Below are 20980 nucleotides of genomic sequence, written 5' to 3'. Positions count from 1 at the left end.
CGCGGGCGGTGTTGGGAGGGACTCGACGCTCCCATATAACACCGCTGCTGCGCGAGCTGCATTGGCTGCCTGTGGCCTTCCGGGTGCGCTTCAAGGTGTTGACTATCATCTTCAAAGCGCTCCATGGCATCGGACCCGGATACCTTCGAGACCGCCTCCTGCCGCAGATTACCTCCCATCGACCTGTACGCTCCCACAGGGTGGGTCTCCTCAGGGTGCCGTCGGCCAGACAGTGCCGGCTGGTGACCCCAAGGGGGAGGGCCTTCTCTGTGGGAGCTCCCACCCTCTGGAATGAACTACCCCCAGAGATCAGGGTCATCCCTGATCTCCCTTCCTTCCGCCGCGCCCTTAAGACTTGGTTATTCCAGCTTGCAGGACTGGCCTAGGGTAATTTTTAGAGGGGGTTTTAATTATATTTTAATTAGACTATATTTAAATATTTCTTTTTAAATAATTTTAATTCTGTAATTGTCATTTGTGTATTTTTAAATCGATTGTCAGCCGCCCTGAGTCCGCAAGGAGAAGGGCGGGATATAAATTTAATAATAATAATAATAATAAATAATAATAAACCTCAGCTCTGTCCCCCCTTTCTTTGGGGCAGACTGTGGGCGACCCACGGAAGAGCCCCTAAAAGGGAGGAAGACCTGGTGACACCCCCCCCCTCCCAGGTCCCCGAGCGCAGCTGCTGCTGAAGTCTGCAGCAGAAGCAGCCCGTAGTTGCCCCGCTCACCTCCGTGTATCCCCGCCTGAGCGCCCGGTCCTCCAAAGTGCGCAGCGTGTTCACGTACTCCTGGGGCAGGATGTGGGGGAAGGAACACAGGCCTTGGCCCAGCTTGATGTAGAGGCCCCCGTTTTGGACGGCCCCGAAGACGATGCTCTCGGCCGAGCGCTGGTGACACCTGGACACGGCGGCCACGTACTCCGGGCTGTTCTGACCACAGGGAAGACGGGCGAGAGAGAGCAGGTGGTTAGATCCTTCCCAGCAGACCTGACCTCACGGCACCTCCACTCTCAAGAATCTCCCCCCACAGGCTATCCTGGGATGACGACCAGGAATTAGGGGACAGCATCAATTGTGAATGTTTACGTACAGACGGCCCCTCTCTCTTTGGTCACTTGCAGAGTCCTGGACGCAGGGTCATGGAAGGACAGCAAGGACAACACCCAATGTCCTAACCCGCCCGAGAACATACGATATCTTTAGGGAAACACCCGAAGGGGAATTTGTTTGCTTTGTCCCTTCTTATGTACAGCGTGCCAGACTAACTGGGTGAAATCTTTATCTTATGTGTGTCAGCTTTGCTGGGTGGGTTGCTTACTTAATCAGGAAGAATAAATACAAGGATTTCTTGTCATTCGGGGCTCCTCTCCTTTAGAGCAGGGCTTTCCAACCAGGGGTACGGGTACCACCTGTGGTACATGGGCACCTGGCAGGTGGAACGTGACCATCCTAGAAAAGTGGTAGCGGGGGAGGGGAATGAGCTGAACCGGTGGCAGCAACGCACAAGCCTGAGTGAGAGACGGCTGGAGCTGCAGGGCTGTCAGGGCTCAGCGGAAGCGCCAGGATCAGTGCCGCTTTCAAGATGATCGGCGTTTCTTCGGGGCTATCAGGGCTCAGCGGAAGCGCCAGGATCAGCGCCAGGATCCAGCTGGAGCTCAGCACTGATCCTGGCGCTTCTGCTGAGCCCAGAAGAAGCACCAATCAGCTGGAGTGTTGCAGCCTCTCCAGGGTCTTGTGATTTACATTCAGAGGCTTGGCCACTGATTCATATTTATGACGGTCACAGTGTCCCAGGGTCATGTGAAGGGACCAAAACCTGCTGCAACCACCCAGCAGACGGGGGGGGGAATAAAAACCAAACACCCCCCACCCCACCCCCGCTGCCAATCCTCAACAGAAATGCTCACAACAATGGAAACCTCGGACAGGAGGAAGAGCGTGGCCGGGTGGGCAGGCAGGTGCCTTGCTCGGCTGTGGCTTGGGGGGCTCTTTTTTCAGTGCCACTGTAACTTCGAACAGTCACTAAGCGAACTGTCGTAAGTCGAGGACTACCTGTACTTCATCAGTTTTTTCCTTTTTTGTTTTTTTTTTGGTCATCACGTTTTTGACACCTTGCTAGGCGACTGGTGGTACTCGGATGTTGCCCTATCCTAAAAGTGGCAGAGTGGGTGGAAAGGTTGAAACGCCCTGCATTAGAGGAGCCCGTCTGTATTCAGCGGAATAAAAACGTAAAGCTGGAAGGCAACTTCTGGCTTCCTGGATTTCTTCATCAAGCAAAACCTCAGAGCCTGCATATCAGGGAGAGACTTCTGATCTACCAGAGGAGAAGGATCTCTTGAGTTATGCCACCCTGCCCTGCCTGGATTACGAAGGTCTTAATCCTGGGAGGGAGGTTTGCCTCTGGATGTGCAACTGAGGACAATGAAACTGCTGACATTGTGCAAGGTAGGCCGAGCGTGAAAAGAGGGAAATTCTACACCCCGCAAAATAGGAGTGTGTGTATGTGTGTGGAAGTCCCACTGCAGCTATCAGAGGGGGATATAACGAAGAATGAAGGGACCTTAATTGGAAGGGACCTTGGAGGTCTTCTAAGCCCCCCTGTTCAAGTAGGAAATCCTAGACCATTCTGGGCAAATGGGTATCCAATTTCCTCTTCAAAGCCTCCGGGGATGGAGCCCCCACAACCTCTGGTGGCAAGCTGTTCCACTGGTTAATTACTCTAACGCTCAGGAAATTCCTCCTTAGTTCCAGGTTGCTTCTCTCCTTGATTCGTTTCCATCCGTTGCTTCTTCTCCAGCCTATAGGGGCTTTGGCTCATGGTTCCGATAGACCAGGGGTCTTCGAACTTGGCCCTTTGATGACCTGTGGACTTCAACTCCCAGAATTCCCCAGCCGGGCACATTCTGGGAGTTGAAGTCCACAAGTCATCAAAGGGCCACGTTTGAAGACTCCGGCAATAGACAAGAGACGAGTAAAGCAGAACTCAGAGGCTTGCAAATTCCTCAGGATGTTTATTGATACCGAGAGTGTCGGCACTTCAAAAGTGAAACCAAGTCTGAAGAAATGCATAACGATTCCCCACTACAAAGTCAAGAACTCCCTCTCCCGAGGCTATGCAAGCGATTACATTTCCCCACACAGCTTGTTAGCAGGCTTTTCATCAAACGCCCAGCCCACAATCTTGGGAGCAGTCGATGACCTTGGTTCCCACGAGGGAACTTCCAAGAAAGTCTGTTTTGTTTAGCGTGACACCTGGCCACCCCTGTCCCTCTGTGCTATGTGGCAACTAAGAATGAGAAGGGAAAAAATGGCTGCAGCCATGCTCATTCTAAAGTTTTGACACTTTAGAGAAGGGGTGGACACACACACACCCCTCCTTCTTGGGCAGGCAATTATGCAGGGGTCTTCAAACTCGGCCGTTTGATGACTTGTGGACTTCAACTCCCAGAATTCCTCAACCAGGATGCTTTAAGACAGGGCTCTTCAAACTCGGCCCTTTGATGACTTGTGGACTTCAACTCCCAGAATTCCCCAGCCAGCCATGAATTCTGGGAGTTGAAGTCCACAAGTTCTGTTAATTCTGTTAAGTCAGGACTCTTCAAACTCGGCCCTTTGATGACTTGTGGACTTCAACTCCCAGAATTCCCCAGCTAACCCAATTCCTACCTACCTTGGGAATGCTAAGATTTGTGGACTTCAACTCCCAGAATTCCCCAGCCAGCCATGAATTCTGGGAGTTGAAGTCCACAAGTTCTGTTAATTCTGTTAAGTCAGGACTCTTCCAGCTTGGCACTTTGATGACTTGTGGACTTCAACTCAGCGTGCCTGGCTGAGGAATTCTGGGAGTTGAAGTCCACAAGTCATCAAAGGGCCAAGTTTGAAGAGCCCTGCAAGTCTAAAGACTTTCAGAGACTGGTTTCAAAGCTTGACAAGCAACTGTACCTCATCCAGGCCTCGCAAGATGACGTGGTTCGTCCACCAGTAATCCAAGGAGATTTGGACTCCCAGCCGCAGGGACCTTTGGGAGAAGACGATCCAGACTCAGGACTGTCCCTCAATGCCACCCCAGTCCTTGGGGAGAAACCCAGGAGGGTCCAGGGCAGACCCAGAAAGAAGTTCCTGCTGTTTCCCATGTGCCAGGATAGCCTCACGGGCTTTGAAANTTTTTTGTACCTTAGTATGATTTATGTTGTTTGCTTAGCTTGTACTCTATGACTATCACTAAGTGTTGCATCTTATCATTTATGATGGAGTGTTGTATTTCACAATTTGTGATGAACGTATTTTCATGTTGTATATGTTCATGATTATCACTATTACTTGTGTGTACACTGAGAGCTTAGGCACCGGAGACAAATTCCTTGTGTGTCCAACCACACTTGGCCTATAAAAAATTCCATTCCATTCTCTATTCTAGTCCCCATTCTATTCCCTATTCTCTTCTCTTCTCTATTCTATTCTATTCTTTTCTATTTTATATTCTATTCTAATTCTCTGTTCTATTCTATTCTATTTCTCTATTCTATTCTAATTCTCTGTTCTATTCTAATTCTCTATTCTATTCTATTCTAATTCTAAATTCTATTCTATTCTAATTCTCTGTTCTATTCTATTCTAATTCTCTATTCTATTCTATTCTATTCTAATTCTCTATTCTATTCTAATTCTCTATTCTATTCTAATTCTCTATTCTATTCTATTCTATTCTATTCTAATTCTCTATTCTATTCTATTCTATTCTATTCTATTCTATTCTATGTATAGGATGTATAGAATATATAGACTAAATAGAATATAAAATAGGGGTCCCACACCCCCAGGCCACAGCCCACTACGGGCCTTGGCCCATTCAGAAGTGGGCCTCGCAAGTGGCGGGTGAAAGCACAGCTCCACTTGCTTGAGTGGTGGGCACTTGTGCCAACCACTCACACTGAACATTCCCTCTCCCCCCCCCATTGAGCCACCAAGCGGGAAAAGTTGGGGAACGCTAATATAGAATATATGGAATATGTGGAATGGGGGACAGGGGACAGAACAGGATACTTGATTTGGCCAAGTGTGATTAGAGACACAAGGAATTGGTCTCCGGCACCGAAGCAATCAGTGTACTTGCAAAGCAACAACAACATAATAATGATGATGATGATGATGATGATGATGATGATAATAATAGTAATAATGATGATGATGATGTGCAACCAGTAGGAGTAGGAGGAAATAAGAGATAGCAAAAGGATGAACAATTCTGCAGCCCCTTTCTAGGGGTCATCTGAGAACCCCTGCAGGCGATGGGCTCTCCATCCAGCCCAGCCTAACCTGGTTAAGGCAAAGCAAAAGAAGAGGGCTTGAGCATCTCCCCTGCAATGGATGGAGGGGGGAGGGCAGCCTAGAGAGAGGCCAAACAGAGAGGGAAAAAACCAAGGACATCCCTTTGCCCAGTTCCCCCCCCCAGAAGAGCTCCTGCAGCTGGCCAGCAAAAGGGGTGGGGGGGGAAATGTCTGGGGAGAGCCTTGACCTGCTGTTCCAGCATGGAGGGGGCCGCCAAGGACTTGGCGTGGGTGGGGGCGTTATCCTGGAGGACATCTGCCAAGACATCTGCACAGGAGCAGACGGGGTCAAGGCGGGATGGAAAAGACTGCAGGAACAAATTGGCCTCTCTCCGGAGCGGATCGGATCGTTGGGGCTCTCCGATCTGGAGAGGGGCTTCCTTGCAGAGGTTTCCTTACCCCAAACTAGGGAACATCTGGGCACTTTGTTTGCAAGGAAAGCCCCCAAAGATCAGAGAGCACCTTAAGATTTCAAAACGAAATCAAAAAGAAGACAATATAGCAGTTTGTGATTATTGATCGCCTGGCTTTGAAAGCAGACAGAGCAGAGATGCAAATGGAGATAGAAATAAAGAAATAAATAAAAATAAAAATATAATAATAAAAATAATAAAAATAATAAAAATAATAAAAATAATAATAATAATAATAATAATAATAATAATAATAAAAATAATAATAATAATAATAAAGTTGGAAGGGACCTTGGAGGTCATCTAGTCCAACCCCCTGCTCAGGCAGGAAACCCTATACCATTTCGGACAAATGGCTGTCCAGTTTCTTCTTAAAAACCTCCAGTGTCGGAGCATTCACCGCTTCTGGAGGCAGGTAGTTCCCCTGGTTAATTGTTCTCACTGTCAGGAAATTTCTCCTCGGTTCTAGGTTGCTTCTCTCCTTGATGAGTTTCCATCCGTTGCTTCTTGTCCTGCCTCCAGGCGCTTTGGAGAATAGCTTGACTCCCTCTTCTTTGGGGCAGCCCCTGAGATATTGGAGCACTGCTATCGTGTCCCCCCTCGTCCTTCTCTTCCTTAAACTAGACATACCCAATTATTGCAATTGTTCTTTATTATCTTTTAGCCTCCAGTCCCCTGATCATCTTTGTTGCTCTTCTCTGCACCCTTTCTAGATTCTCAGCATCTTTTTTACATCGTGGTGACCAAAACTGGATGCAAGATTCCAAGTGTGGCCTCACCAAGGCCTTGTAAAGTGGTATTAACACTCCACCTGATCTTGATTCTATCCCTCTGTTAATGCAGCCTAGCACTGTGTTGGCTTTTTTGGCAGCTGCAGCACACNTCTGCCGCTGCTTCTAACTCCCATCACCCCAAAGAAAGGCAAGGGGTACCCTCTCAGGATCCCAGGCCAGGGATCCAGAAGGACCAAGAATCTCTCTGGGCCTCCCTAGAACACCCCACACATACACAGTCACAACACTGCAAGGGAAGGCCCAGTGGATCCCAGCTTCATGCATGCCTGAGAAAGCGTGCGCCGGAAGAGCTGGTCCAGAAGGAGCTATGGAAACTGGGGAGGGGGAGGCGGGGCGTGGGGGGGGGCTGCACAGCCATCCTTGCCTCAGGGCATCCAAGGCTTTGTGCAAAAAGGGCTCAGAGACCCCCACACGCATGGAAACAGAAGGGGCAAAGGAGATGGGGGAGCCTCAATCTAATTCGACCGTGGGCGCTCCATCCCTGGAGGTTTTTAAGAAGAGACTGGACAGTCACGTGTCTGAAAGGGTCTAGGGTCTCCTGCTCGAGCAGAGGGCTGGACTAGAAGACCTCCAGGGTCCCTTTCCAGCTCTATTCTATCCTAAATTACATACGGCCAGAGGATTAGGCTAAATGGACCACACTCCTGCACGGACTTGGCATGCCCATCCCACAGGAGGAGGAGGAGGAGGAGGGGAGCAAGGAAGGAGGGGTCTTATGCTGAGGGGTGGGGGCCACAGAGCACCAGACCCCATGGTCCCCCCAGAGGCAAAGTCTGGCTGTCATAACCTGAACCCGAGCCGGCCCCAGCTCCTCCGGGTGGCCCACCCAGCCAGGGGGAAAGAACTGGGCTTGCTCTGTTCGAGACCCCCCCTCTGGCAGTCCCACTGCCAGCCGGCCCCCTGCAAGGGCATTGCAAGGAGGGGAAGCAGAGGGAGTGGATGATGGGTGGCAGGCAAAGGTAGTCCGGTTTCCCAAAAGGCCAGGCCCAGCTTGTGCACCAGTGGAGGGGGGGAAGGGGGAACCCCCATCAGGGCGTAACCCCAGAAGCACAGCTGGGAAGGAGGGGCGGCACCAGGCGAATTCCGCAGGGATGAATGGAAAGCCCAGCCCAGCCCTGGGGGGGGGGGGCAGACACACCCCATGCGAAAAGGGTGGGGGGCAGACACAGAAAAGAGAGGATCCCCCAGACAGTGGAGTATAAGGAGGGGCGGGGGGTGGGGGTTCAGGACCAATGGATGCCCCCAGGCAAAAGACCCCACCCCACCCAGCCGTGGGCTAGTTCCCAGGAACTGAGGGGGGGCTGATGAGGACCATTTATTGGGGGGAAGCCCCCCAGAAACTGAGGGGCAGGGAGGTCCCTGGGGGGGTGTCTTCCGAAGACCCCCCCAAAGACCACCAGCCCCTCCCCCGCCCAACTTCGAGCTCATTCCCAGGAATGGAGGGAGGGGCTGCTGAGGACCATTTCTTGGGGCGGAAGCCCCCCAGGAAAGGAGGGGCAGGAGGGTTACTGGGGGTGTGTCTTCCGAAGACCCCCCAAAGACCCCCAGCCCCTCCCCCGCCCAACCTCGAGCTCATCCCAGGAATGGAGGGAGGGGCTGCTGAGGACCATTTATTGGGGGGTGGAAGCCCCCCAGAAAGGGAGGGGCAGGGAGGGGCTGGGTGGTTTCTGGGGGGGGTCTTCCCAAGAGCCCCCAGAGACCCCCAGCCCCTCCCCCGCCCAACCTCAAGCTCATTCGCAGGAATAGAGGGAGGGGCTGCTGAGGACCATTTCTTGGGGGGTGGAAGCCCCCCAGGAAGGGAGGGGCAGGGAGGGGCTGGGGGGTTTCTGGGGGGGGTCTTCCCAAGACCCCCCAGAGACCCCCAGTCCCTCCCCCGCCCAACCTCGAGCTCATTCCCAGGAGGGGAGGGGGGGCTTCTCTGGGGTGCCAGGAACCCAAGGAGGGGGCCACACGTGGGGGGGGCTGGGAGACCGCGACCCCTCCCCCCTCCCCCCTCCCCGGGTCCCCTCGAGGGCATCGGTCCCCCCTCCCAGAAGGGCCCCCCCAGCGCCCCGGGGGTGCTGCGGGCCTCCCGGGAAGGGGGACGGGGAGGGGGCTCCGTGGGGAACGAAACGGGGTTGGGGGGGGTCTCACCGTCCTCCGCAGCTCCATCGCGGCGGCCGCGCTACTCTTCACGCCTCGCGGGCGACTCTGCCCCCCCACTCCCCCCCCCACACACACACACACTGGGCCCGCCCTCCCGCGAGCCAGCGCCCCGATTGGCCGTCCGCGCGGAGGCCGCGCCTACCCCGCCGGCGATTGGCCCGCCGCGGCCGCCTCGCCACCTATCGCGGGGAGGAGGCGCCACGATCGGAGACCCCGCCTCTTGGGCGTGGTGGAGGGCGGGGGGGAGGGAGGGACACCGGGCTCCTCCCCCCTGCCTGCCTATTGGTGAAACTCGGGCGGGGGGAAAGAGGGCTGGACTTCAACTCCCAGAATTCCACAGTCCAACCCAGCCTCTTCTTGAAGGCTTGGCAGGGATGAAGTTGCCACAGTGATGAGGCTCCCCTCTTCTTGGAGACATCAGGTGGGTGACCGTCTGGTCCGGTGGCAAGGAGTTCCGCAGGCCCTGACTTTGGGGGACGGTGTGTGTGGGGGGGGGGCGGGGAGACAACCCTGGGGGTTCATTAGAAAGCTAAAACTTGGTGTTTTGTTTTTTTTTCCCCCCCAAACTGGGCAATTTAGAGAGAGAGGTTGGGCTTCAACTCCCAGAATTCCCCAGCCAGCAAAAGCGTTGCTGGCTGGGGAATTCTGGGAGTTGAAGGCCACCCTCTCTTCCAGGGGGCCAAGCTCATGAACACGGGTGGGAGATCTCTGCAAAAGAGAATCAAGGGGCCAGGAAGCTTTTCTAACTGTCAGGAACTAGTCACAACTTCTGGAGGCAGGTGGTTCCGCTGGTTAATTGGAAGCTTCTCCTTAGTTCCAGGTTGCTTCTCTCCTCGATTGGTTTCCACCTGTTGCTTCTTGTCCTGCCTTCAGGGGCTTTGGAGAATAGCTTGACTGCCTCTTCTTTGGGGAAGCCCCTGAGATATTGGAAGACTGCTATCATGTTCCCCCCTCGTCCTTCTCTTCCTTAAGAGAAGGGAAGGTACTTTGGAGGTCATCTAGTCCAACCCCCTGCTCAGGCAGGAAACCCTACATCATTTCAGACAAATGGCTGTCCAGTCTTTTCTTAAAAACTTCCAGTGTTGGAGCATTCACCGCTTCTGGAGGCAGGTAGTTCCACTGGTTAATTGTTCTAACTGTTAAGAAGTTTCTCCTTAGTTCCAGGTTGCTTCTCTCCTTGGTCAGTTCCCATCTGTTGCTTCTTGTCCTGCCTTCAGGCGCTTTGGAGAATAGCTTGACTCCCTCTTCTTTGGGGCAGCCCCTGAGATATTGGACAACTTGCTATCATGTCCCCCCTCGTCCTTCTCTTCCTTAAACTAGACAGACCAGATTCCAGCAGCCGTTCCTTGTACGTTTTAACCTTTTCTCTGTTGCTCTTTGTACTCTTTCTAGAGTCTCAACACCTTGTTTACACCGTGGTGACCAAAACTGGATGCAGTATTCCAGGGCGTTGTAAAGTGGTATTAACACTTTCTGTTGTGCAAGAAGCGAAGAAGAGATTGCGTACGTTCATTTCCCCTGCTGTCGACTGTTCATCTGCAGCCTTCCCGGGAGATGGAAAAGAAGAGGGTGGCCATTGTTGGAGCCGGCTCCAGTGGGCTTTGTAACATCAAATGCTGCTTGGAAGAAGGTCTGGATCCTGTGTGCTTTGAAAGGAGCGATGATGTTGGGGGGCTCTGGAGGTTCAAGGAGAATCCAGAGGAAGAGCGGGCTAGTATCTACAAGTCCGTGATCATCAACACCTCCAAGGAAATGATGTGCTTCAGTGACTTCCCCATCCCAGACGATTTTCCCAACTACATGCACAACTCAAAGATCATGGACTACTTCAGGATGTATGCCGAGCGCTTTGACCTTCTGAAATACGTCCGGTTCAAGACCAAAGTCTGCAGCGTAACAAAGCGCCCCGATTTCTCTACCAGCGGCCAGTGGGATGTGACCACCGAGTCAGAGGGGAAGCAGGAGTCGTCCATTTTTGATGCCGTTTTGGTCTGCACCGGCCACCACACCAATGCATATCTCCCCTTGGACTCCTTCCCGGGGATTCAAACCTTCAAGGGCCACTACTTACACAGTCGGGATTACAAGAGTCCCGATGCATTTACAGGGAAGAGAGTCGTCGTGATCGGCATCGGGAACTCGGGCGTGGACCTCGCGGTGGAGATCAGCCACACGGCGCAACAGGTCTTCCTCAGCACGCGCCGAGGAGCCTGGCTACTAAGCCGTGTGGGTGATAAAGGCTACCCATTCGACACTGTATTTAGCCGGGCTCATTTACTCCTGGAGCAAAGTCTTCCCTTGTCCATGGTCGAACGATTCATACAGCGCAAATTAAATAGCAGATTCGACCATTCTCATTATGGCTTGAAACCCCAGCACGGATTTCGCGGCCAGCATCCCACCGTCAACGATGACCTCCCAAATTGCCTTATTTCAGGGAAAATTGTCATAAAATCCAACATCGCCGAGTTTACCGAAACGGCTGCCGTCTTTGACGACGGCTCTAAGGAAGAGGACATAGATTGCGTTGTCCTGGCTACAGGATATAGTTTCTCCTTTCCTTTCCTGGGGGACCTCATGACGGTTGTTGAAAACCAGATCCCCTTATATAAGTTTGTCTTCTTGCCTAATCTGGAGAAACCCACCCTGGCCATCATTGGTCTTGTGCAACCGCTGGGGGCCATCATGCCCATTGCGGAAATGCAAGCCCGCTGGGCCACGCGGGTCTTTAAAGGGCTTGCCCAGCTGCCATCGACAAGTGAGATGATATCCGATATTACGGATAAGAAGATTTCCATGGCAAAAAGGTACGTGAAAAGCCAACGCCACACCATCCAGGTGGACTACACGGACTATATGGATGAACTGGCTTCTCTGATTGGGGTCATGCCCAACATATGGTCCCGGTTTATCACCGATCCTAAGCTGGCCCAGGAGATTTTATTTGGGCCACGTACTCCGTATCAGTACCGCTTGCAAGGACCAGGCAAATGGGAGGGAGCCAGGAAAGCTGTCCTGACCCAGCATGAACGGATCTTGAAACCTTTGGGAACCAGGCCAGTTGCCCAATCAGACCACCGGGCCTCGGTTCCCATTTGGTTGAAGCTGGTTGGCCTTCTGGTTCTGCTCGCTGCAATTTGGGCTTATGTCTAAGTCCACCAAAGTCCTATCCTCCTAATCCAATCCCAATCTACACAGATGCCGGCACTATGATTTCACCTTTGTGCCTTTAATAACTTACCTATTAAGCCTGCAGATTTAAACAGGCAGGCTTGATTTTTCTAAAAGCAGCAAAATTTTTACCATATCATGTACGTCTTTCGCCCGCAAATGATTAATATTTCTGGTTAGGGAACAATTTTGTGTTATTCGTTTGGTTGATTGTACTTTTGTCGGTCAATGATTAAAATAAAGAAGGGGGGGGCTGGACTAGAAGACCTCCAAGGTTCGCCTTGAACTCTTCTGCGTTCTGTATCCCAACTTTTTGATTCGAACCTTCTTGGTTTCCTGGCGGGTTTTTCCTGATCCTCAGGCTGCTTTCGCTCGTGAAAACAAAGACGGGGACCTGCTTTGTCGGAATCCAGGTGGGTTGCGAAAATGGTGTTCACAGTTCCCCTCGCTGCCACCCCCTGCAGCCTGTCCAGATTATAGGTGATCCTCAACTTACAACTCTTCATTTAGTGACCAAAATTACAACTGCCTTAACAGAGTCAAAAAGTGGCTTAGGATCATTTTCCCCCCGCTTACGACCATCCCCGTGGTCCCATGACCAAAATTCAAGACACTTGGCCACTGACTCATATTTACGACGGCCGCGGAGTCCTGGAGGGCGTCGAGTGACGCCCTTTTGCGATCTTCTGCCAAGCAAAGTCCACAAGGGGACGCCAAATCCACTTCACCACGTCATCAACTTAACTACTACTACTACTACTACTAATAATAATAATAATAATAATAAAGTTGGAAGGGACCTTGGAGGTCATCTAGTCCAACCCCCTGCTCAGGCAGGAAACCCTATATCATTTCAGACAAATGGCTGTCCAGTCTCTTCTTAAAAACTTCCAGTGTTGGAGCATTCACCACTTCTGGAGGCAGGTTGTTCCACTGGTTAATTGTTCTAACTGTCAGGAAGTTTCTCCTTAGTTCCAGGTTGCTTCTCTCCTTGATCAGTTTCCATCCGTTGCTTCTTGTTCTGCCTCAGGTGCTTTGGAGAAGAGCTTGACTCCCTCTTCTTTGGGGCAGCCCCTGAGATACTGGAACACTGCTATCATTCCCCCCCCTCGTCCTTCTCTTCATTAAACTAGACAGACCCAATTCCAGCAGCCTTTCCTCATATGCCACGATTCACTTAACCGTGGCAAGAGATTGTAACACGGGGCAAAGCTCGCTTCAACAAATGTCCGCTTCCAAAGTCCACATTTGTTCTGTTGCAAAAGCCAGGCTTCGCAAAGTGGGTGATCCATCCAGAGGCTGGTTGGGAAACAAGCTCTCCCGATTAAGACAATTCCTGATTTTTCCGGCCGACACCTTCAGCGGGGGCGGGAATGTGCAAGTTCTCCCCGACTGAGACTGGCTAAACCTGACCGTCTGGAAAGAGCAGGAACACGGAGGGAAAAGCTTCATGTGGTGTTTTGATTGGTTTTATTGTCATTAATGCTGGCTCAGGAATTCTGGGAGTTGAAGTCCACCGGTCGTAAGGAGGCCACAGTTGCTCAGCCCTGTTCTAGTCAGCAAAAATGAGCTCGGTGCGCGGGTGAACAAGGTGGAAAAAGAACAGAAGCCCAGCCAGGCTGATCCCACCCAGTTGTCAGAGGAATTCTGTCCCCCAAATTCTAATGACGGTGCTGAGCATCCCAGCTGTGGGGCAAAACAGTGTAGAAAGTCAGCACACACACACACACACACACACACGCACACCCCAGAGAAAGAAATATTTGGGGGACTATTAAAAAGGACAAAATATTATATTTTCCCAAAGGAATAATGGAGGAAAATCTTAGGCAGGAAGAGCCCAAGTTTAACCAGGCAGAAAGTGAGCAGGCCTGCTCTGTCGAAAAGCAGATTTGATACTCCTGTTCAGAAAGAGTGGGCCACCTGTTCATAAGCAAAAGGCCTTCGGCCACAGCCCCGGAGAAAGTTGGAGATGATGGGATTAGAAAAACAAAGGCTGCCAAGGACAGGAACATGATCTTTAGGACAGAGGTATCCCCAACTTTTTGGGCACCAGGGAGAGGTTTTTCCGCGGACCGGAGGGTGCGTGGTTTTGTGTGCTGCCTGCATCCCACGGATGGAGCTTTGCTTGTTTGTGCGGACCGGTTGCTGGCATGCCACGGCCCGGTACCGGTCCACGGGCCGGGGGTTGGAGATCCCCTGCTTTAGGACATAATAGGATTAACCTACTACCTTTAGAATCCCAAAAGGGCACATTCAAACTCAGGTCAAAGTACACGGCACAAGAACAGGAACACGTCCAAATAAAAAGTCCAAGAAGGGATAAAAACCCACCTATCCCAATTCCATTTTGTCAGCCTCCCCCCCCCCCCAGAAACGTGCTGTGTCACTGTGGTTTCTGGCAACTAAATAAACAAGAACCTTCTTTCCAAACAACCAGCCTCCATTTTTATTTCCAGCGTCTTAGCCTCCATTTTATTTACTCCCGGCTTGGGCTGGACCTGGTGATTTTTCCTTCTAACAACAGTAAAAGAGACCATAAGGAAAGCTCTTTTTTTTAAATTCCAGAATACCTGAGCAAAGAGGAGGAGAAATTCCACTGCAAGGACGGTTCAGTCCTCGTTTAGCGACTGTCTCCTTTAGCGACCATTTGCAGTCACAATAGCAGCGAAAAAGTAACTTTACAACCAGTTATCCTAAATGGATAACTAGTTTTTGTTTTTTTTCCCCAAAAGGCAACTGGGCTTTCTTGATTCTTTCTTTGAAAACATTTCGCTTCTCACCCACGAAGCTTCTTCAGAACTTGGACGAGAAGTGAAATGTTTTCAGGGTGGGGAAAAAAAACACAAGAAAGCCCAGTTGCCTTTTGGGAAAAATAAAAAAGAAGCAACTTTGGGACAACCATGACCTGGACGAGGGAGAATCTCCGTACATCTTTACAACCGATTCTCACAACCTTCGTAGGTCCGTAAAGCGAAGGAAAACGGAAGGAAAACCATAATCACTGTCACGGTTTCACGTCGTGACTGCTTTAATGACCAGGTTGCTGGTCCCTGTTGTGGCCGCTAAAGGAGGACTACTAAAAAAAATCTACACGGCAATCTCTCTTCCCCATCCGACACTCCTACATGGCTCAGATGGAGTGCTGTGACTCGTCCCCACCCCTTGTCAAGGAGGACCGGCCAGGAAGCAGTTGTGTGAGGAGGAGGCTGCTTTAATGAGATGTCCCCGGATTTCAATGGGCTTCTCTTGAAGTTGGCCTCTCTTTCGTTGGCCAGCGACACGGGACTGACCCTGGCGGGAAGGCCCTCTGCTCGTCCTGGCTTACACTGTGTAGAGCACGGAGGCGAAGGAGAAGGCGAGGAAGACGCCGAAGGTATGTCGGAAGCCCAACCAGTCCACCAGGCTACCTGCCACGGTGCTAAAGGCCACCTTCCCCAGGACCTCGATGGCGGCGAGAAAGCTGTAGTGGGTGGCCTGTGGGGAGAGGGAAGCAAAGTGAGCCCAGCCGAGCAAGGAGCCCGGAGGGAGGGTGGGAGGGTGAGGTCATTCACAGACCTGGTCCTCTCGTGCTTGGACTACAGGTAGTCCTCGGCTCTGCCAACTGGGCTGGGGGGGGAGGAGTCCCAATGGGGGCGTGGCTAGTAAATTAGGAGAAGATCCCACCTCCAGCTTCCTTGCCCATTGGTATCCACTTTCTCCAACTAGCGTTAATTTTCAATATTTTCACTTTCCGTGGCTAATGCTTGTTAAGGTTTTAATTTTCCGGCCGTTTTATACTGCTCTTTTCGACACCGCCAGCCACCCACAGGGAGATGGGCTGGATATAAATGTAATAAACAGCCACAGCAATCGCACTTAAGACTTATATGCCGCTTCACAGGGCTTTTGCAGCCCTCTCTGAGCGGCGTTACAGAGTCAGCCTATTTGCCCCCAACATTCGGGGGTCCTCATTTTACCGTCCTGGGTAAAGGACGGAAGGCTGAGTCAACCTTGAGCCGGTCGGGATCGAACCGCTGGCAGCGGGCAGAGTTAGCCTGCAATGCTGCCTTCTGACCACTGCGCCACCATTAACGTGAAATCTCTGAAAGGGCCAAAGCCTTTGGGGAGCCCCTGTACGCAGCCCTCTGTTAAAATGGGGGAGGGAGTTCATCTGCCTGGCCTTAAGCTCCCAGATCAGAGAAACAGACGATACCTATAGCAGGGCTTTTCAACCTTTTCACCCATTGTACTACTTTTAGGATATGGCAACATCAGAATACTACCAGTCGCCTAGCAAGGTGTCAAAAACTTGGATAAAGTACAGGTAGTCCTCGACTTACAACAGTTCGCTTAGTGACTATTCGAAGTTACAATGGCACTGAAAAAAGTGCCCCCCAAGCCACAGCCGAGCAAGACCCCTGCCCGCCCGCCCGGCCGCGCTCTTTCTCCGGTCCGAGGTTTCCATTGTTGTGAGCATTTCTGTTGAGGATTGGCAGCAGGGGTAGGGTGGGGGGTGTTTGGTTTTTATTCCCCCCCGTCTGCTGGGTGGCTGCAGCAGGTTTTGGTCGCTTCACATGACCCTGGGACACTGTGACCGTCATAAATATGAATCAGTTGCCAAGCATCTGAATGTAAATCACAAGACCCCGGAGAGGCTGCAACATTCCAGCTGATCGGCGCTTCTTCAGGGCTCAGCAGAAGCGCCAGGATCAGTGCTGCTTTCCAGCTGATTGGTGCTTCTTCAGGGCTCAGCAGAAGCACCAGGATCAGCGCCGAGCTCCAGCTGGATCCTGGCGCTGATCCTGGCGCTTCCGCTGATCCCTGACAGCCCCGAAGAAGGGCCAATCAGCTGGAAAGCGGCACTGATCCTGCCGCTTCCGCTGAGCCCTGACAGCCCTGCAGCTCCAGCCGTCTCTCGCTCAGGCTTGTGCGGTGCTGCCACCGGTTCAACCCATTCCCCTCCCCTGCTACCACTTTTCTAGGATGGTCGCGTACCACCTGCCAGGTGCCAATGTACCACAGGTGGTACCCGTACCACTGGTTGAAAAGCCCTGACCTATAGCAGTGGTGGCGAACCTATGGCACGCGTGCCAGATCAGAGCCCTCTCTGTGGGCACGTATGCCGTTGCCCCAGCAGAGTTCGCCAGAGTAGCGAGCACGAGGCGTTCGGAAGCAACAGGGTAGGAAGTGAGCGAGCAAACGGTGTTTGGCCCCCCCGGGGATGCCCCGGAGATGGCAAGGGACTGGCCCCAGCCATGCTCACCCAGCCTGTCGTGACCACTACAGCCACGCCCATCCAGTGGGCCACGCTCTCCTCACCCCCCCGAGGGCACCACAATGCTGATGCAGCCCTGGGGTTGCAGTTTGGGGCACTCGGTCTCAAAAAGGTTCGCCATCACTGACCCATGGGATATGCCCGTTTACGAGGTTATAGGTGCTGTCCACCCACCCTCACCCCCTCTCTGGTGTCTTGACTTACAATGACCAGCGGGAAGCAAAAGACACACCCAGTAGTAGGCAATCTGTACCCATAGATCTCTCTGTGGGTTTCGAACTCTGCTGCGAACTGAATCCACGGGCCGTGGAGGCTACGTGCCCCGGATGAATCCGTGGGCAAAGGCCCCAGGCTCCGAAACGAGCACCCACCTGGATCCTCTCTGGGGCCTTCTGACTGCACAGCATCATCTTGCTGAAGACCAGCGTGGTGATCAGCCCCCCGATGAAGTGCTGGATGCACAAGCTCAGCACGGCGGCCACTGCAACGAGAGGCCACCTGATCAGTCCAGGTGCGTGATAGACAATCAGCTGCTCGACTTGCAGCAACAGGAAAGAGCGGCAGCTTTGACTCGGGAAATGGGGGCCCCACATTGGTAAGACGGGGCGGGAATGCAAGGGGAGTTATGGGCTATGTTCTCAACCCACTAACCCATAGATTCAGAGGGCTGGAAAGGACCTTGAGAGGTCTTCTAGTCCAACCCCATGCCCAGGGCAGGAACCCCGCACCATCTTGGACAGATGGCTGTATACTCTCTTCTTGAAAAACTTCCAGGGATGGAGCATCCACAACTTCTGGAGGCAGGTTGTTCCACTGGTTAATTTTTCTGACTGTCAGGAAGTTTCTCCTTAGTTCTAGGTTGCTTCTCTCCTTGATTAGTCTCCATCCGTTGTTTCTTGTCCTGCCTTTAGGGGCTTTGGAGAATAGCTTGACTCCCTCTTCTTTGGGGCAGCCCCTGAGATATTGGAATACTGCTATCATGTCCCCCTCGTCTCATTAAACTAGACCTACCCAATTCCAGCAACCTTTCCTCATATGCCACGATTCACTTAACCGTGGCAAGAGATTGTAACACAGGGCAAAGCTCGCTTCAACAAATGTCCACTTCCAAAGTCCACATTTGTTCTGTTGCAAAAGCCAGGCTTCGCAAAGTGGGAGGAAGCAGCGGTGATCCATGGGCTAATAGGTAGCTGATGGGCTGTATTCTTTCATTTTTTAAAAAAAGGACAATTGCAGAGATTCCTGGGAAATGCAGATCCTTATTTCTGCTCAGCAAATTGCTGCAACACAGTGGTAACCTTATTTTTTAGTAGTAGTTAGTAGTAGTAGTAGTAGTAGTAGTGATGATGATAATAATAATAATAATAATAATAATAATAATAATAATCATAATAATAATAATCATAATAATCATCATAATAATCATCATAATAATGATAAAGTGGGAAGGGACCTTGGAGGTCATCTAGTCCAACCCCTTGCTCAGGCAGGAAACCCTACACCATTTCAGACAAATGGCCGTCCAGTCTCTTCTTAAAAACTTCCAGTGTTGGAGCATTCACCGCTTCTGGAGGCAGGTAGTTCCACTGGTTAATTGTTCTGACTGTCAGGAAGTTTCTCCTTAGTTCTAGGTTGCTTCTCTCCTTGATTAGTTTCCTTCCGTTGCTTCTTGTCCTGCCTTCAGGCACTTTGGAGAATAGCTTGACTCCCTCTTCTTTGGGGCAGCCCCTGGGATACTGGAAGGCTGCTATCATGTCCCCCCTGGTCTTTCTCTTCATTAAACTGGACATACCCAATTCCAGCAGCCGTTCTTTGTACATTTTAGCCTCCAGCCCCCTCGCCCTTAGTCTTTCTCTTCGTTAGGCAAAACATACTCGGTTCCCCTCATTGTGTAGTTTAGCCTCCAGGCCTCTTCTCTTCGTTGCTCTTCTCTACACTCTTTCTAGGGCCTCGGCTTCTTTTTTCCCTCTTTTGTTTAATCACAGTTTACTGAATAAACCGCAATGGGCTGGATTCACACAATATGCTAAGCCACAGAAAGGCAACATCCTGGCCCACAATGTATAGAATAGATGTATCATGGTTCCGACGAATGAAACACTTCAAAGAACTTCCAGGCATTTTATCCTAAAAAAAGTCTTTTTATTTATGTGACAAAATGTCGGCACAGGCATGATGAAAGGCATGCTAAGATCTGAAATCCCCACCCAGGAGCAGTTATTTTTGCTAGCATTTCCACTCCCTATTTTGCTGTCATGATTTACGTTCTCCAATTAGTGTGAAGGGCAAAAGGTTCCCTTCCTTCGTGCTTTTTTCCCTCCTCCCTCCTTCTCCTCTGCATTAACTCTAAAAATACCAGACAGTTCTGCATAGTTTGTCAAAGCAAGAATATACAATATTAGCAGCGTTGACAAGACGCACATTTGGTGGCAGGTTCTCCTCTAACTCCCTTTTGAAGTCCCTGGAGGCAAAAACGTATGAAGAACAGTTGCAGGAATTGGGTATGTCTAGTTTAATGAAGAGAAGGACGAGGGGGGACAGGATAGCAGCATTCCGGCCTGGCGTAGTTTTAATTATGTTTTAGTAAAGGTCTTATATAGGGTATTTTAGAGCAGGCCTTTTATTTAATCTGATTTTATAATAGAAATTTGAGTATATTTATTGTGATTTTTATTATCGCTTGTCCACCGCCCTGAGATAGAGCGGTATACAAATTCAAATAAATAAATAAATTCCAATATCTCAGGGGCTGCCCCAAAGAAGAGGGAGTCAAGCCATTCTCCAAAGCGCCTGAAGGCAGGACAAGAAGCAACGGGTGGAAACTAACCAAGGAGAGAAGCAACCTGGAACTAAGGAGAAACTTCTTGACAATTAGAACAATTAACCAGTGGAACAACCTGCTTCTAGAAGTGGTGAATGCTCCAACACTGGAAGTTTTTAAGAAGAGACTGGACAGCCATTTGTCCGAAATGGTGTGGGGTTTCCTGCCTGAGCAGGGGGTTGGACTAGATGACCTCCAAGGTCCCTTCCAACTCTATATTACCATCATCATCATCATCATCATCATCATCATCATCATCATCATCATCATTATTTTTATTATTATTATTATTATTATTAAAACAAAGAAAGTCCCGTTCCCTCTTGAAAAAGCAGCTTTGGCACAACCAGGACCTGGAGGACAGAGAACCTCCAGAGATATTCACACAGACCCCCAGGGTCGTTTTTCCATGCAGACAAACCCTCCTTTGCACCTGGCCTTTCCAGCATAAGCCAGGATCGCTACCTCTTTCCTCCCCTCCCACTTTCGGATCAAGCTTCCCAGGTTTGGGGACTCCTGCACGCAGAAGCCGCCTGTTCTTGAGCCGGTGGGCAAAGGGCCACTGCACCGGATGGGACCACCGGGCTCACCTTCAAAGGCAGCTGCCTGGTCTGTGTAGGTGACCATCACCCAAGTCTGGAAAAGGAGGTTGCAGAAGCGGAGGACCAGCAAGGTTTGAAGAGACTCGGAATTCCTGATGGGAACAAGCCACAGAGGTCAGAAGGGAAGCTGAGGAGCATTCAAGGACGTCACAAGTTTGCTTGGTTCAAGGCCCAGGCCAGGGGTAGGCAACCTCAGCTCTTTTATGACTGGTGGACTTCAACTCCCAGAATTCCTGAGCCAGCATGGGGGAACTATGGCCCCTTCATGACTGGTGGACTTCAACTCCCAGAATTCCTCAGCCAGCATGGGGGAACTATGGCCCCTTCATGACTCTTGGACTTCAACTCCCAGAATTCCCGAGCCAGCATGGGGGAACTATGGCCCCCTCATGACTGGTGGGCTTCAACTCCCAGAATTCCCGAGCCAGCATGGGGGAACTATGGCC

At 51.3% G+C, this 20980-nt stretch overlaps 3 protein-coding genes across 3 annotated transcripts in view; 1 reads left to right on the top strand and 2 right to left on the bottom strand.

Annotated features, from left to right (window-relative positions):
- ADCK5 (aarF domain containing kinase 5) overlaps positions 1 to 8689 on the bottom strand; it is a 25789-nt gene extending 17100 nt beyond the window's left edge. Inside the window, exons 1-4 of the mRNA XM_029286333.1 lie at positions 8672 to 8689; positions 5524 to 5639; positions 3947 to 4022; positions 734 to 934 (exon numbers count right to left, since the gene is read on the bottom strand). Coding sequence (XP_029142166.1) covers positions 734 to 934; positions 3947 to 4022; positions 5524 to 5639; positions 8672 to 8689 — 411 coding nt within the window. The remainder of the gene's footprint in view (positions 1 to 733; positions 935 to 3946; positions 4023 to 5523; positions 5640 to 8671) is intronic.
- Positions 8690 to 10147: 1458 nt separating this feature from the next.
- On the top strand, positions 10148 to 12177 carry FMO5 (flavin containing dimethylaniline monoxygenase 5). Its single transcript, XM_015826868.1, has one exon. The coding sequence runs from the start codon at positions 10238 to 10240 to the stop codon at positions 11834 to 11836; it is 1599 nt and encodes a 532-aa protein (XP_015682354.1). The 5' UTR covers positions 10148 to 10237; the 3' UTR covers positions 11837 to 12177.
- Positions 12178 to 15077: 2900 nt separating this feature from the next.
- MFSD3 (major facilitator superfamily domain containing 3) overlaps positions 15078 to 20980 on the bottom strand; it is a 14102-nt gene continuing 8199 nt past the window's right edge. Inside the window, 3 exon segments of the mRNA XM_029286331.1 lie at positions 15078 to 15331; positions 17483 to 17592; positions 20523 to 20661. Coding sequence (XP_029142164.1) covers positions 15179 to 15331; positions 17483 to 17592; positions 20523 to 20661 — 402 coding nt within the window. The 3' untranslated portion in view covers positions 15078 to 15178.

This window comes from Protobothrops mucrosquamatus, unplaced genomic scaffold, assembly GCF_001527695.2.
Source record: "Protobothrops mucrosquamatus isolate PMUCROS unplaced genomic scaffold, P.Mucros_1.0 scaffold3348, whole genome shotgun sequence".
Lineage (NCBI taxonomy): Eukaryota > Metazoa > Chordata > Lepidosauria > Squamata > Viperidae > Protobothrops > Protobothrops mucrosquamatus.
Note: the sequence above shows the minus strand (reverse complement) of the source record. Positions and strands in the feature narration are given on the sequence as shown.

What these genes read in the sequence shown, in the direction of transcription:
- FMO5 (XM_015826868.1), top strand. Translation starts at nt 10,238, where the DNA reads ATGGAAAAGAAGAGGGTGGCCATTGTTGGAGCCGGCTCCAGTGGGCTT.